Source organism: Monodon monoceros, unplaced genomic scaffold (genome assembly GCF_005190385.1).
Source record: "Monodon monoceros isolate NGI ecotype Baffin Bay Population unplaced genomic scaffold, NGI_Narwhal_1 Super_Scaffold_20, whole genome shotgun sequence".
NCBI classification, from domain to species: Eukaryota; Metazoa; Chordata; class Mammalia; order Artiodactyla; family Monodontidae; genus Monodon; species Monodon monoceros.
In genome coordinates, this window is record NW_021703777.1 from 49,447,349 (window position 1) to 49,465,498 (window position 18,150).

The 18,150-nt window shown below is 36.6% G+C and overlaps 1 protein-coding gene across 4 annotated transcripts in view; it reads right to left on the reverse strand.

Annotated features, from left to right (window-relative positions):
* SLC4A4 (solute carrier family 4 member 4) overlaps window positions 1-18,150 on the reverse strand; it is a 401,333-nt gene that overhangs the window by 4,305 nt on the left and 378,878 nt on the right. For all 4 annotated transcript variants that reach the window (XM_029234897.1, XM_029234898.1, XM_029234895.1 and 1 more), the window contains 5 exons: window positions 11,691-11,759; window positions 9,163-9,336; window positions 6,742-6,903; window positions 3,022-3,118; window positions 595-674 (listed from right to left, as the gene is read on the reverse strand). In XM_029234897.1, the coding sequence (XP_029090730.1) occupies window positions 631-674; window positions 3,022-3,118; window positions 6,742-6,903; window positions 9,163-9,336; window positions 11,691-11,759 (546 nt within the window). In that variant the 3' untranslated portion in view covers window positions 595-630. The remainder of the gene's footprint in view (window positions 1-594; window positions 675-3,021; window positions 3,119-6,741; window positions 6,904-9,162; window positions 9,337-11,690; window positions 11,760-18,150) is intronic.

The window sequence follows — 18,150 nt, forward strand, 5'->3', positions numbered from 1 at the left end:
TTAAATACTTACTTCCTCCTTCTGTATTAAAAACAAACATTTTTTAAATGGGATGAAGTTACCAAATAGAGTTAAGAAATTCAAGTAAAAATTTCATAAGCTCTCACACCTAGATTAGAAAAAAAAACAATCAAGGAAGAGGACTTCCAGGTGGGTGACCCTGTCAGAAGTTGAAGGGCAAAAAGACTGACATGAAGAAAATATTCAGAGATTTCACGATTTGGAAAATCAAGGAGGATCTGAAATCTCTAGAGTTGTGTTAAGAGGGAAGAAAACTATTGGAGAAGAGCCACCAGGAAATGCCAGCTACCCTTAAAACAGAGATGATGCTGATATGACAAGAGCTAACACTGATCCTGGGCTTTACCTTAATGATACTGAAAGATTCCATTATTTCTAAGAGTAAGTCGAGTAGGTCTCTTAGAATGTTTTCTACAAGTAAAAGCTGGGATGAGGTCTGGTGACTAGATAATTTATTTAAGAGAAATTGTAGAGGACGGAGAACGGGGCGTTCTGCCGATAACCCGCCATTGGTTCTATTTCTGTGGGGCGATCATCCCACAGAATAACATAAAATACTGGGCTGTCCTTTACCTTGGTATACCGAGTGACTGAAGGAAAGGAATTTTATCAGCATGATGTGTGGCGTTCAAGGAATGTTGGTGATTTTTCCCCTAAAAAAGAAAAAAAAATTTTCAAATCATAAATAATAGTCATTGGTAAAGTATAACATTAGAATGAAAAATTTTTCAATCTTCACAAAAATGGATGCATCTTTCACAACCGGAAAGAGTAAGAAAGACAAGTTTAGATGATTTCAATAAACACAGTATCAAGCTAAGAATCTAAGTAGTGTGATGAAGTCAAAATCACTCAGTCTCTTTTATTCTAGGTTTTCTAGAATGGGCCAATGTTGTTCTTTGCAGCGAGGGGGCAGGGTAAATCATTTCTAGAGGGTGGTAGCGCCTACTTAATGTCTAAGCCTTGTCCTTGGATTTCCTGCCATCTTTAGCATTCATAATTTTGTCCTGCTGTTATTCATGCAGGTAAAAAAAAGAAGATTTTGAGAAACTTACTTATACTGCAACTCTACTAGCAATTTTGTTCTTTCATGGATTAATATGATACTGGAAAAGATTTTAGAATGATCATCGGTATTTTGCTTAAGTAAATTTCTAATATCATATCCACTACTTTCAATGTATCCTTTTAAAGCGTTTTTGAGAAAATGAAGAACAACTAGCACTAAATAACCAACTTGCCACAGACTTTTTTCCAGGAGCCTCAAATTCTAGCTGATGATTTTTTTTTTAAGCAGCCTTTAAATTGTACTTAGAAGAGCTGTGCTAGGTTATGATGCCAACAGAAGACATCTTTTCATAGTCTCTTTTTGCTATTTAATGCTCTAGAAATGAAAAATGAAACCAGACAATGGTTTGGGGAGCTTGAACTTACAAAGAAAATATTCAACTAAAGCCTGTTGATAGGACTGAGAAGAAAGTAGCCTCATCACAAGTTACAGGCTACAGACTGGACACCAAAAGTGAGATTGCCTTAATTCTCTTTTCTTTAAACCAGCCTCCAAGATGGCCCCCAATGCACCCTGCCTTCTGGTATTCATGTCCTTATATAATTTCTCCTCACACTGTACCAGGGTTGGTTTGTGTGACCAATAGAATATGGCAGAGGAGATGGTATATGACTCCTGAGATTTGATTATAAAAGACTGCAGTTTCTGTCTTGGTTTCTTCTCTGTTATCACTAGCAGCCATGTCATGGGCAGCCCTAACAGATGCCCATGAGCCAAGGAACTAAAATCTCCTGCCAACTGCCTTGTGCTTGAGCTGGGAAGCAGATCCCCAGTTTCAGTCAGTCTTCAGACTCAGCTCCAGCTAAGAGCTTGACTGCAATCTCACGAGAGCCCTTGAGCCAGAATCAACCCAAATCAGCAGCTCCTAAATTCCTGAACATCAGGAACTGTGGGAGGAGATACAGCTTTGTTGTTTTAAGCTGCTGAGTTTTGTGGTAACTTGTTACACACCAGTAGATAACTAAAATACCCATTTTTTCATAAATAGTCATTCATTTCAAACTTTTCTTGGTAACTTCTTATTGAAGTTGAAGTAGCACTATCAAACAGAAATAAAAGTACTTCAACTGTCTTTTCCTGTAACAAATCAGTATACTTTGAAGTGCATGTGGATCTAAAAGAATGTTTTCTTCAAATAAGAACTCAAAGTAAAGTAGTTTGGAGGCACTTGCTGCTTGCTATTGGTAAAGCTTGAGATATTCACTAATGTTACCACAGAGGTTTTTACCCTTTTCAAATGGCCTGTTAACTCAATTACAGAAGCAAAGATGACAGGTCAAAAACCATTATACTTTAGCCACCAGGCTACTACCCCAGAAAGACCAGCGCAGTTACAAAGATAATTTTGAAACAGCAGAAAGGGAATGAAGAAATTAGGAAGAAAATGCAAATATCTTATAAGCTATACCCAAAGAGTGGTTGTTAATATTTTATGATTGCCAATTTAATTGAAAATAACAATTATTCCAAATTCTCAGTATTAACAATTGATTCATTGATCTTTGAGAGACCCATTATGCAATTTCTCTTTTGAGCTGATTTGGTCATTGGTGGAAGCCTAAGGAAGACAAACAGTAACAGACAGTGATGTAGTACTAGAAGCTGCCATTCTACATACCAGCAGAAAAAAGGGAAATCAATTAAAAACATGGTTATGAATTTAGCAATTCAAAAGAAAACGGCGATAACTTGGATCAGAGAAAAGATGACCAAATAAAAACTTAAATGGTTATGGATAAAAGAAAAAGGTAAGGAGTGAAGGTCAAGGAATGTAAAAACGAAGTTTCATAATAATCAATGTAAATCTTCACATAGAAAAAAAAAAAGAAAGAAAACAGAGGAAAAGTTAATGAAGATGACAGTCCTAAAGTTTTTTCTGTGTAAGTGCAAATCATATTCAAGCTGGCATGCAAGAGGTTAGTTCTACTCACTGTCGGAAGGTTTGCTATCACTTAGGAAAGGTTGCTGTTCCATGATGTCCATTGGAATTTTAATACTTGGAACTTTTTCTGAGTATGGGCAGTCAGACTGTGAAAGAAATTTATAACAGTTTTTAGAAAGCGTTTATTATACAGACCTCCCTACCTCCCAGTACTGATTAAACCTACCATATTGTCATTTACATTGTACTAAGGAGAACAGCCTTAGATATAATCACTTCTCCTTTGCTGACTTTTCAAATTTTATGGCATCTTCCCCTCACATTTGTTTTCTTCTCTTCTGAGTTAAGGAGATTAAGTCAATTAAAACTAGAACCACACCAAATTGAGATCACTACAAATTGAACAATTGTAAAGCTTTCCATAAGCTGGATTTGCAATCAAATATTTATGGGTTAGTTGTATGTGTGTGTGAAGGAAATAATCTCAAACGTGAAAGACTGTAATTTAGGAGACTTCCTAAACTATAATATGGTCTTGAAACTTTTGTTTCATTTATGCTTTCTGATTCCACCTCCAGGAATATGATGACTTATCTTTCCTTCCAAGACAGGTAAGAAGACTTTTTCTAATATCCACTCACAAGGGGTCATTTACATAGACTTGAAAATAAACCATCTCCCTTACTCTAATATTCCATCAGAACTATTTTGTAGTTTAAGGCTCATCTCAATTTGCTCACACCAAATATATTTGGAAACTTAGCAAAACATGAGAAAATAAAGTCAAAAGGAAGGTGCCTATGATGGCCAGATAGGCAGAGAAGAATCATAGCCAAAATAAAATGATAAAACCAGGCAGCTAATCATGAAGCTTCTGAAAGAAGAGACCACCTAAGCCAAAACTGTAACATATTTCCACAGGATTATCACTTTACTGTTTTTAGAATTCATTATATTGAATCTATGTCTATGCCTAGACTCAAAAGATGGAATTCATCTCTTAACTGAAAGTACCAAGAAGATGATGACCTTTAGCTGAAAGGGAAAAAATAGGAACTAGGGGTGAAAGGAAGTAAGAAAAAAATGAATCTTAACATAAAGCTACTACGCACATTGAAAACTTCTTTATGATGAATCTAAAGAGGGTAATGAGCCACAATATTCTTTTCAAAGATTAAAATATTGCACTTCACTTGAAAAAAAATGAAGATGCCATGTGCCCCTACCTTTGTAAGAATGTCAAGGACAAGTTTTATTACAGTATTTCAAAGTTTCCCCCAATAATAGCATTTATAGATGAACAGGTTGGCAGCCAACCCTTAATCATAGCCTACTGGGCAGGTTCAAAAATGACTGAGCAGCTCAAAATATTGGCAAGCCATATTTTTCACTAATTCTGCTCACAAATATTAGAGTTGGAACTCCCATGTCCTTGTGTGGCTCCCTACATCCATGGATTCCCAAACCACACAATGACCAGGTGGACATCACAACAGCTACATTTCAAATGGAGAACCCCAAATAATGGCCTCAACACACAGAACGTATTACACAGATACACTCTGGCTGGATTCACTGTCTAGGATAAATATATAAGCTTGTTTGTTTGTTTTGGTGGGGTTGGGGGAAGAAGAGAAAGAGGAAAAGAAAAAAACAAGTATCACACATTATCTTCAAGAAATCTGTTGGAGATATGGATTCAAAATGATAAATATTATTAATATAAGAATAGCATTATTTAAATAAAATATGATTTGTTGAAAATCAAATCTAAGACTTAGAAGACCTTCTCAGGAGCTCATTTGATCCAACTTCTGACACTAGAGAGCACTAAATTTAAAACTTTCTTAAAAGTGGATATTTTATTACTATTTTTTTCTTAAAAGCCATTAGAGAAGAGGATTCTATAATATTATTTCATACATTTGTAATGTATAATGAATTTTAAGTTTGATGTCCATGTACATAAACTGAGGTACTTGTTTTGAAAATTCAAGATGAAATACTGCTTTGGGCTTCCCTGGTGGCGCAGTGGTTGAGAGTCCGCCTGCCGATGCAGGGGACACGGGTTCATGCCCCGGTCCGGGAAGATCCCACGTGCCGCGGAGCGGCTGGGCCCGTGAGCCATGGCCGCTGAGCCTGCGCATCCGGAGCCTGTGCTCCGCAACGGGAGAGGCCACAACAGTGAGAGGCCCGCGTACCGCAAAAAAAAAAAAAAAAATACTGCTTTAATTATCTCAGTATTTCAGGCAGGTTTTTTTTTTTTTTTTTGTCTAGAGTAGCCTAGAAATTTATTTCAAATTTTGATTTCTATTCAATGTGTAAACGCATCGTTCTTTTTAATACTGCATCTTAATCTGCTCTGCAGTTTAAGCACATTCTCTTTTTTTCTGTCATCATTGGAAACAGAAAACCTATATACATGTTCTCATTGAAGATGCATGGTGACAGTCACAAAAGCTCCCTCAGACTCTTTTTCTCTTTAGCTAAATGTGCCTCATATATTTAGCCTTTTCTTATTGGATCAATTTATCTGAAATCCAATTTTGTCTGTTGCCTTCCTTCACTGTACTGTTTCCAAGTTCTCCAAAAATAATTCAATCAGACAGCCTGACCAATCGAAAATAACCAGACAGGCCTGGATGAGAGTTTTGCCTTTGCCAATATGTGTACACTTAGAAAAATGACTTAACATTTCTCAGTCTAAATTTCCCCGTCTGTAAAATAGGAACAAAAATATACTATAAAGAGCTGCTTTAGCAATTAAGAACAAAGTATGCCTGATCCATCAAAATGATCAAGTACAGAGCAGACACCAAAAATTAACTAGACTCCCATGTTAGAATGAGATACTGGGGATTCCACTAGAATGGGGATACTGCACTGTGTAAAATCTAGAACAAACCTACAAATCTTCATATAGAAGGTGTCATTTTGGCTGTCCTTTCAAAAGGCTACTGAGATAAGCTATTGGGGTGTTTATGTGTGTGTGTGTGTGTGTGTGTGTGTGTGTGTGTGTGTTAAAGAAAAGCAAATCCCAGATTTTCTCTTAGCACTGATCACAGACCCCTACTGAAACACCAAGATTTCTGTGAAATGGCTTCCTAAAAAGTGGACATTTTATTTCTCAACTTAGTTATATGATTGCAAGAGGATCACCTAAATTATGACACTGACTGCTACAATTATGTAGAAAGACCCCAAATTCCAATTTCCGTTCCTTTTTATTGAAAGGTTACAGAGAAGTGATCTCAAATCATGTCAAATCCCAATGCAAGGATAAGTACAATAGCAGAGAACTTTGGTTGAGAGCCCACTCAAATAGATACACAGATCACAGGAGGTGAGATCACCAGCATTTGCCCACATTAGGCTTAAAATTATGTAAAACTGAGTTATTATCTCAAATTTAAATCTTGGATTATCAATAATAAACCCAATACATTTTACAGCATTATGAAACAAGCTTCCTTTTTATGTATGAGATCAGAGATTGAAGTTTTTTATATATGGTGGGCTTTGTTTTTTTAGAAGTCATTATATCATTATCAGTGTATTCACAGTTACAGAAAGACTTCAGAAAATACTTAAAAAAAAATAAACAGACAAAATAAAGGGCAAAGGAAGGTGAAAAGCGACAAGTAGCATGACCAGGTAAACATCCTTGAAATTCAGTCATACATCGCACACAAGGGTTAAAAAAATACCATTTTCACATTTGTTTAACTAACTTTGGAATTTTACTTCGGAATTTTAGAAAGCTCCTTACATCATCATTGTCACTGTCCAGACTTCCCTTCTTCTTTTTCTTTTTCTTCTCATCCTCCTTCTTTTTCTTATCCTTTTCTGGAATGACATCATCGAGGAAGCTGAGGTCGTGCTGGGAGAAGAGGTAGTCCATGCCTTTTCTGACAGCTACAAGTGCCAAGATCTGGAAGAATAAATATAAAAAGTAGGAAAGAACCCATGTCAGAGAAGTCAGAGTGAGTATTAATACTGCCCTAGCAAAGTCAGTAGAAACCTATTTTGTACAAGTCTAGAGTATGACAGAACGCATCTTGCTTGTATGGACTTACATTATGTAGACCATAAACGTCTGCTTCATGGAGAAAGTTGCTTCACAGAAGTCTTACTTTAACTCACTGTATTTTGTTCACTGTACTGTATGATCCCTTCATTTGGAATTTCCATATGAAAAGATAATTTTTTAAACCATTTTCTTCCATGTCAGATTTTTAATAAAATAACTAGAAGTTTCAAGGGAAAAAACCAGCCTGTGTATGATTTCTAATTATTCAGAATTAAAACATTACACAGGTTTTTGAAAGTCAAGAAAATCTGTACAACGCATAGTACACTGAGACATCTTCAAAGTATTAATAATGAGGTAGTATTTGAGTTTGCACAGACTATTTAATCTGCTGGGGCAACTTCAATCCCCACCATTAACTGAATACTTATCTTGAGTCAGACGCTGTGCTGAACTCTTAGACAATATTTTCTCATTTATTCCCACAACAAACCTGAAAGGTAGATGTTAGTATCTGTCCAACAGCAGAGGAAACTAAAGCTTAGTGACATAAGTAAGTTATCCAAGATCACAAAGCCAGATAAAGGAAGAATACAAAGGGTCCCAGTTTTCTAACTCTAACCCCAGTATTCTTGAACTCTGTATCTTTGCTTTTATGAATTGCTCTTGAAGGTATCTTAAAGATGTCTTTGCTCAACAGTAAAATTAGTATGCAGTAGGACTCAGAAGTCCTGGCCCTGCCTCAAATGAACAGTTGTCTTTATCCATATTATGCTCTATGCCAGCCTCTTCATCTCTTAGAGAAATTAATAACAACTAACCTATTGATATTACATGATTCTTTTGTGATCAAATAAAAGCTCTGAAAGATGAAAAATACTTTATAAAGGTAAAATATTTTTTATTATTATTTAGCACAAGCAATAAGTGATTTACTGGATATATTTCAAATTTATCCAGGTCTAACTTTGTTTTTCCTGGCTTTAGCAAAACTAATACATGGGTAGATTATATTAATAGGCAGACGGAAGTCTTTTCTCATACTCAGTGTGTTTTCCAATAAGTTAATAGAGTTCTTTTTCAAAAGCAGAACATAAGGGATCATCAAGAGTAAAAATCTGATTCCACAAATACTGTTAATATTTGACATCATTTTTTTCTGCTTTCCTGGAAGAAAAAACAATTACAATCAACCAGTATAAATAAAATAAAATAATAATTCTGGATAAGAGTAAGAAAATTTTTGTAAAAAAATAAATATGGTTTGTATACTAAAGTTCTATTTCCAAAGCTACAGGGGAGACAGAGCCAGACCTGAGGTTGGCTTTGTGACTTGTTTCAAGCATATGCATGTGCATTTTCTTGCAACAAATGTAAGGCTACAGTAAAAATTCAATGATTATTCAAAAAATAAAGTCTTAATTAAAAAGAAAAATAAATAAAAATAAGCCACCATAGCATTATTTCACCCACACAAATTCAATGATGAAGCCAAATACAAAGTTATTGTTTCCTTTTGCCCTTCTTTCACTTGTGATTCAGAGTGGAATGTTAGTTGTTTCACTTTCTTTCTCATCGTAACATGGCAAGGAGAGAGAGCCCAGACTTATCCTTAAACTTAGCAGGATACAAAGGAGAAGAACTGCAAAAAATTAAGCTTCTCTCTCCATTTCTTCTATTCACTGGATGATCTCTCGTAAGTTGCCAAACTGGTGCTCTATTATTTGGCCTGAAATGTGCTGTACTCTGTTATTTAGACAAATTCCAATGTACAGCAGTATTTTAAAAATAACTAACGTTATGTGCACTTGTGTCTACCATGTGTCAGGCATTGTGCTATATACTTTATATTCATTATTGATGCTCAGAATGAAAACAAAGATGCTGCTCTCATTTTACTGATGAGTTGATGGGAGCTCAGGGAAGTTCACTGATCAGCACGAACCAGAGCCAGTATCTGAACTCAGCTGTCTGACTCCAAGGTCAAGCCTAGATAAACCACAGACCTGGCAACCTTAAATTACAACCAATCAAACTGATTAGGTCAAAGCTGGAAAAAAACTGGAAGCCTCCATAAAAGACACATGTGTCATCAATATTACAATAACCACATGATATTGGTGTGACCTCATGGGTAGGTTCAATTAAAACAATCCCTACCATGACTGGAAAAATGATAGCAGCCACAGTTGACTTGAGGATCCAGAGCAGGGCTAGACAGAGCACCTGCAAGAAAGTGAACAGGTGGACTCTGCGCAGGGGGACATGGCGCAGGTAGATAAAGTCAGGCTGATGCTTCAGGGGCATCAGAAGCAGCTTCAGACGATCCATGAACTGGGAGAAGAAAGGGCAAGAGAGGACAAGTACATTACTTCAAGAGCTGCAGCACCAAGTCATCTCTTTCTGTCTAACTAACCACTAGTGATTTATATTCTACAATTTAGGCAAGCGATGTCCTTGTTAGAGGACACTGGCCAGGGAGTGCAGAAATATAGTCTAACACAGTAAGACGTAGTATGAGTCTTCCAATTTATGTTATTACTTTGCAGGAATATTATGCAGCTATATGAGATAAAGTGGCCACCAAAGACTAAAGTTTCAAAGCCAAATATAAAATAAAGATGCTCATCTCCTACATTCTACTTGTATTGTCTGCATCTTAGATCTTGTGCCTATTATTCTCGTAATAATATGCTGAAGGGAGACATCAAACTCATGTATCTAACTGTGCCGCAGCTGTCTTATCTGAAAGGAAGAGGAGATGCTATGTATCATATATATTTCAATAATGTTTCAAGGATATAAAGGAACTATCTGACTTGAAAATGGGAATGCATTGGTATTTTCATAAATTCCACATTATTTATCTATGGCATAACTTAACTAATACATTTAGCAATGAATTAGCATTTCTTTTCAGAGAAAAGCCACATGAACATTGCAGTGAGTTTCACAGCGTCAACAACTAGATACCTGATCTAGGAGAGGCTATTACACTGTCATGTATAAACAGGTACTAAAATGACTACTGAGCACCTATGTGCCAGGTGCTGTGCTTCAAAGAATAACCGCTGGGTTTACATCAATGCTGATGATAAGGATGATACTTAAGTACCTATCATAGGAACTTTCAGATGTAAGATGCTCACTAAATAGCTGTTGAATTGAATAATTATGTAATAAGAACTCTGAAATAATATCTCTACTTTCTTGCTGGAGGGAAGAGAAAAATGTAAAAGTAAATAGACTATCACAATCTTCTCTGAAGTGATTTCCTATCTAAAGAGTTTTCTTTCTTCCTCCAGAGCTATTTTTGACTGGTAGAAGTATTCCCATTTATAAAGACTGGAGTAATAAAATATTTTGCTAACTCAGATCTTGCCAAAAAGGTCTAAAAGAAGAAGAGTCAAGAGAAAAGTAAAGAGAAAAGGTGATAGGGCAACACCATGGCAGAATTTAAGAAATCCACTAGCTGTCCCTTCAGCAAGGGATTTTTTCCATTGTTATGGAATCGCTGACTTTTTTCCCTTTCTATTTAACTTAATAAACATGTACTAAGCTCCAACCATCTATCACACACCTAGAACACATAAAATCAAACTTCTGATCTAGACTGACTTATTTAGGCCAAACAAAAATAAGAACTATTAATTTGGGGACCATATTTGTTTCATATTTTTCCATTTAAAGTAGTAAAGAATATTTACAATGTCAGGTAAAAATATTTTTACACATTTACACTTCCCCAAAATTTCATGGGCACAAATAAACCCACATTCACATTCGTCTAGTCCCATCTATGAAAAACCACCTTGTATTTTGTAATAAATATCCAAATGGTGAAGAACTCTACTCAATGGACCTAAACAAGGAAAAATAAAATAGCCTTTTCTCTTTTTGAGGGTCTGGCCAGTTGCCCAGCTCCATCTGACTCTAAAATCAAATTAATCTAAATTCAATAAATAAAAGCAAGGACTATTACGAAGGGGTTTAAATAAATTCTTATGATGTTCACAGAACATGCAGTTTTTTCCCATTAAAACATCACTAAGTGCTAAATAAGGCTACAGTTAACAAGGTGCCAGAAAGCAGGAGCAGTACTTCCAGTTTCCTGGTGCCAATTAAATTAAACCTCAATTGAAAGACAAAGTCCCTTACAAAGTTTCCCCTAATGATTTTTTTAAAAGAGGGCCAGTTTTATCCACGATGTGACAGCTGAAGTTTTTGACAAAAGTAGCACATTAACCACATTGACTTGATTCTTTTACTGGTGCAAAACTTTTGATCAATGATCTCAGCCATGCGAAAAGCACATCAAATAAGAATAGCCTGTTCTTAGTATAAGGTAAAGGCAAATGGATAAACAGTATCTCGAGCACACTGAAAGGTTAGATTTCCATCAAAGGAAGGAAGGGAGGAAGGTCAGAGATAGCTCTCTCACTTTCCTAGCCAAATGGCTTCTAACAGCTTATTTCGAGAATGGGTATGTATGATAACATTTGTTAACACAAGCTAACTTTACTAATTAAATCAGAAACACAGGTGAATGGTGGAGAAAGTAGGAAATAAATGCATTTTAAAACCTCAGCAGTTAAGGATTAGCACTTTTCTTCAATGACCTATTATTGGACTGTTTTTAATACTACTAGAAAAATATGACTCTGCTCAGATTGCTATGGAAAACTTACCTGCACACCATTAAGAGATGCTACCCCCATATACAGGAACACGCCGTAGAGTACAGGCATGGGAATAAACTAGGATGGAAGAAAATTGGAGAAACGTTAAAAAACAATAATAAAAACAGTAAGAGAGAGCGATAGTTTAAATAAAGGCTAAATCTGAGACTAAACGATAGGACTTAATAATACAGTGACCACTGATCAGTGTGCTTAACTCCTCATTGATAAACGTCTAAACTCTTTGTACCAGAAAGCAACAAAGGAGGGTGAAGGAGACTCAATTTTCATTTGATTCTTGTTTGCATTTTTTTAACAATTAGAATGCATGACCTTAAAAATAACTTTTTAATGGGAAAAGAAGTCTCTTTTAAGAAAGGAATGACCGTGTGAACTAAATGCTTGCATGGGCTGTGAAGCAGAAAGAGAGGCAGAGGGTTGCCCCACTCCGGAGACCAAATTTCTTTCCCAATAGTCTGTTGACTTTTCTCTAAATAATTTTCACCAAATGATCTATCAGCTCGGTGTATAAATGCCTCTTTCAATTAAGTAAACATCAAACAACTGTCCCCTTTCTTCCTCTTAGGAATATTAAGAGGACTAATTAATGAGAACACTGCTTGAAAGGAGCATGGAGCATCTGGAAGCAATTAATTACACACACAGATTAATACACATCTTTTAAAATGGAATTAATATTTAAAATGGAATTAATACATTTCATGCATTAATTAGCAAGAGTCTTGAACAGTCATGTGAAGTGTTTTAACAATGAGAAGTTCCAAGATGATGTTCCTAAGTTTTGTCTATTCCTAGACCTTTGAAATGTCTCTAGTACTGTGGAAACCAAGCAAATCAGGGATGACTCTGTTTCTGGGAAGTCTTCTATCTGAACAACAATAAAAAAAAATGGGTTCTCAAGCTTGGATTTTGAAAAGAAATTCAAGTTCAGGAGTTTTCAAAGCTCAAATACTAAAACCACAATCAATTAAGTCCAATCTTACCAAATCTGCACAAAGGAGACTACTGTAGCCAGAAAACAGTATAACTTTAGAGTAATTTTTAAAGAACTATCACATGTATTAAGAAATTGAAGCACAGTTTCTATCAGCCTTTCCTTGTGATCACCTCAAACAGTTCTGTATCTGAGACCGTTTGGCTACTACTAGAGAAACAGTAAATTCCAAAACGGGTCACAACTGCCTCTAACTGTTATTGGTTAGCTGTAAAAATTGTTAAACGTATATGGAATAAATATACTTCTTTATATAAAACATTGCATGCTTCTTCTAAAAAAGACTAACAATTTTAACATAATTAATTTGATCTTGAGCTCAGAAAAAAATAAATGATATTGAATGCTGAAGGTGGTGGGAGGGACAGTGTGAGTGGCAGGGAAGCCATGTGGGCTGTAATACCCAACAGTCACCACAAAGAGGTGAACACATTACATCCAAGCCACTTACGCTGGGACATGTGCCTTTATTTCCTTTAAGAATGTGCGTGTTTCCATTCCCTATGATGCCTCCATACAAATTTACCAAAAAAATACAATAGGAAACTAACAAAAAGACCCTTCCATAGTTTTGACTTATTTCTCAATTTTAAAAATATCTTCTAGAGACAAGGCCACTTCTATTCTTCCTTAATATATGAAGATTTCTTATCATTTCACTTCTCATTTCTTGGGAAGAAATGAAAGGTGGAAGGGGAAAAAGAAGTATAGAGTTCATGGGAAACTAGTTAGAAATCCTGCAGTAGTTACTTTTTAATTTGAGTGTTTTTCTGACTTGAAAGAAAGTAATCACATAGATGATCCTGGACCTTAGCCCAACCCCTCACCTAAGCTTAGTTTTTTCTCTAATGTAGTTCTAATGCCAGAGCGAAGGCAACTTGTGCCTTGGTGCCTAGGTCTGTTCTCTCTGAACGGATGATGACAGGTTATTTGCCAAACCAACCGCAAAATAAAATCAGAAGGCAGCATTAACTCAGAATGGGGAATGGGTAGGAGAACAGATTTAGATATGATAATGTTTTAAAAAAATTATCCTTTGGTGAAAATAGTACATATAAAGGAGGCTATTAATTTGATTTTTAGCCAATTTCAAAGTGATACAAATGTCTTATGAAATTCACCATTTTCTTTATGATAGTGTAGTGTCTCAATAAAAATCTTCCAGTTTGGAAATTCTGATGAAATTTAACAGAATTACTGGGTTAGAGGATACCTTTTATTGGATTTGGTTCATGAGTCATGTTAGGAGGTCAACCCTTAAAAATTCATCACAATAGAATCATTCATCACAATAGAAATTTCCCAAAGGAAGGAAAAGAAGACTGTGATTTAAAAAGGTAGGATCCTACTTTAAGTTAAACTAGTATAATATACATAGTAATAGTAGGTAGACATTTTTATAAAGCAAGACAGGAGAAATTAAAATATAAAAAACACAGGGTAGGGCTTCCTTGGTGGCGCAGTGGTTGAGAGTCCGCCTGCCGATGCAGGGGACGCAGGTTCGTGCCCCGGTCCGGGAAGATCCCACATGCCACGGAGCAGCTGGGCCCGTGAGCCATGGCCATTGAGCCTGCATGTCCAGAGCCTGTGCTCCGCAATGGGAGAGGCCACAACAGTGAGAGGCCCGTGTACCGCAAAAAAAAACCCCAAAACACAGGGTATACTAGGTTCATAGGCATATCAAGAAGTGCCAAATGATAAAATTATGCAAAAAATTATATAATCAATCATACCCAGAAAGCCAAAAAGCATAATTGTAAATAAATATTACACTGCTTTTAATAAAAATTAAAAATGAAAAAATTAAGTGCTTGATCCTATAACCAGGCAGAATAGTGAAACTGAGATGAGATCAATATTTAACATATTCAGACTATGTTACCAAATTTTTCAAATTCTGGTGACTTAACCCTCCCTTTGATTTTCTGATGGTGTTAGAGTATTCTCAAAAAAAAATGTAAAAAGGGTAAATTTAATAAAAAAGAGAGGGTGTAGCATCCACAGCACAGAATTCAGTATAAGAGTGAGGTCTCCCAGCAGAATCATAGTCAGTGTGTGGGTGTGTGTGTATAAAACCCAGAATGAGGTCCTGATAAGATCGTGGGCATAAAAGTTAGACAGACCTGGGTTCCAATTCTGACACTACTGATTGTGCAACTCAGAGAAAACGATCAACTTCCCCATCCTCAGTATTCTCATCCATATAGTGCTTATGATAAAGATTACATAGAACAAACATTTAGTTCAGTGCCTGGCTCATAATACATACTTTATAAATGTGGCACTGATGTCATTACCATCAGAACTTTTAGTAATAAGTCAAGAAGCCTACAAGTGCAAAGCACCACTTTCTTTGGCCCCTCTGTGGTGGGTTTGGGTGGCAGGAGTTTAGGACAGAAGGATGGCTACAGAGGTCAAACTTGAAGGCTTGGTTTTATCTAGGCTCCACAATATTGCTTTTTCAACTATAACAACTGTCTTCAGGAATATGTTATTAAAATAATATCCTAATACCCTTAAGCCTTAAAAATCAATGTAAGGAAGCTTCTGACATGCAATCTGGTCCCTAGTCACAAGAAACTGTGGAGTGAGCTATGATGAGCAGTTTGTAAAAATGCCATCCTTCTCACTACATAAGAGAATCAGAAATCAGACCAGGGAAGATCATCTCATGAGAAATGAAAATGAATAAGTTCTTAGAGGGCAAATACTGTTTTATTTAAAAGGTGGTAAACCATGATGGATATGAGATCAGGCTTTGGAGTCAGAACTGCCTGAGTTCAAATCTCGGCTCTACCATTTAAGAACTTTGTGACCCGGCAAGTTACTCATAATTTTTCTTATCTATAAAGTGGATTCAAACATAAGTAAGTATACTTTTTGGAGGTGTGACTGGAGAACTAAATATAAAAAACCTGTGCAGAGCCCTTAGTCCAAGGCCAAGCTCAATAAATGGAAGCTTCTATTACAATCAACTTCAACAATAGCAGCAGCAGCAGCATCTTCATTATCATTTCTCCTTGTTTTTCTGTTACTGAACAGAGTGTACGGCATACAGCAGGAGCTCAACAACTGTTGTCAAATACAAATTAAACACTATCCTCCACATTTTAGGACACTGAACAAATCTGAAAGATAAATTTTGGCCACTCCTCATGTTAAAGATAAACTAATTCAAGCAAAGGGAACAGAAGTAGCAGTGAACTTTTCTTGATCTTTATTTCTTCGGACTTGCCAGTAGTATGGAAAAAGTAAGCTCCAGGAACTGTCTTTCATCTATTTGCTGCTCTTTGGTCTACCGAGTCTCCCCATACAGAACACTAGCTTAACAGGCAGTATTTCTGCTGCAGAAACACAGATCTAAACTATCTAGCCAGCCTAGGAAGCCAGTTATTCCTGCTTCCCAGCAGTTCTGTACTGAATCAGTGGTGAGATTTGAGGCATGCGCCACTGTTGCTGGCCAAGGTCAAGGGGTAGCCTCCTGAACTTAAAGCTAGTACACTATGATTCCTTACATTCTTCTATGTAAAAAGACAGATTCTGGCAAAGAGATCAAAACACAGGTCCATCAACTTCAAAGTAATCAATGTTCAAAGTAAGTCTGCCCAAGTAGGTACGGGGAACAACTACCCACACTGCTTAACGCATGGGAGAAAATAACTAGCATCACTGGAGGCCACCAAACCTGTGATGGATGCAGGGAGGTGGGAGGGAAGGTGTTGAGCCATCCCATTTTTAAAAGTCACATGTTTCTCTTGATTTCATTCATTTGATCGGCCTTTCAAAGGCAGCTCTTTTAAGTAAAACCGTTCCCTAAAGTCATCACCTGTTTCTTTAAAACACAGTCACACAGTGGAGGAAAAAAGATTCCCTCCTCCAAGGTAACTCACGACACCACTTTCTGAGTGAATTCTGAGGTTAATTGTTAATCTTGACTTCTTCTTAGGCGTAACTTAGGTTTTAGTTAAACTACTCTCAACCTCTGCTTCTTCCTGTGTTGACTTTTCAGATGAGCTAACAAGGGTTCTGTAGTGAAAGCACATAGCTTACCAAACTTCAATGCTAAGAAGGGCACGTGATCTGAAACTGGCTGACCTTTTCAGATGTGATTCCTGAAGTAAGGAATAGCCTCACTTGCTGAAGTAACATACCACAAGAGTCAATGCTAGACTATTTTATCCTTGTTGTTTTTAAACCCAGGTTCCCCACAATATGTTGGAAGCTACACTAACTAAACAATTTCATTTCCCACAGTTTGGGCAAAAGATGGCCTAACAAAAATGTTTGCTGAGCTGCCTTTTCCACTGATGCTTACACTGACTCTTTGCATTAACTCAAAGTTGCCAGGTAGAAATAGCCACAATTATGGACACTAGTACCTGAATGAGGGTGAGCCAGAACATGAGTACTTAAGGAAGGTCAAAGCAAAAGCAAGTTCATACTCACTGATCCCTTACATCTATCTTTTTCCTTTCTCTGTATTATAATCTGTTCCCGTAGATACTACGGTGCTTTGCATATCAGGGGCAAAAAGAATCATTGTAAAATGAAGAACAAAAGTGCTTTCAGCTTTAACTCCTCTGCAGCCATAGTTGGGTGAGAAAACAGTTAGGAAGAGGCCTTGCAGCTCTTCCTAAAAATAGCAGTTTATACACTGTTTGTTCTCTGTGTCCCTTTGGAACCATGCATGATCATTCAGTTGACAGATTCTCCAAGATTAAAGCCAATTTGCTATAACAAACAAACAAAGAAGAATTTTAAAACACATCTGACTTTTCTGAGTTAGGATTTTATACTGCATTATTGAAAAGGAATAATATAAAAATAAAATTAAAGAAAGAGTGGGTGGTGATGAGTACATACGAACTGATGGGAAGATTTCTATTTATCTCTTACTAGTGGCTTAAGAACTAAGAGACCCTATAAAAGAGACTTGGCAGTTGTGTCGTGTGAATCCACCTTCAGGGGTCCCAGGGGCAAATTCCTTCCTAGAGAGCCTCCCACAATGTGAGGTCATAATTACCTACAATGATCTCTACAAGTTGATCTGTCCAGATGAGGTCCCATTGCCTATGCAGTAAAAAGCTGTCATTAGACTTTTCCACCAGCTGATGTGCTGGCGTCTACGGGGCAAGAGAGGAACACAGAGCACTTTGGAAGTGGATTTGATGCTGTGAAACTCATAACAACTCGAACCTCCCCCACAATTCGCTCTGCACTGGCCAAACTGACAACAGATTTCCCTCTGTCCTCACAGAACAAAAGATCTGTCCTTTTTTAAGGTCCTCTGTATATAACCAGAAACGAACTCCTTGCAATTACTTTTAGTTTTACTTCCCCACATATTACCTGAGATACATATTCCTTCATGATTCCAGTCAGAAATTAAACCAGCTAATTGACACTGTAGAAACCAGTGACAAAAGATGAATATTTAAATCTTTTAACTGTTTA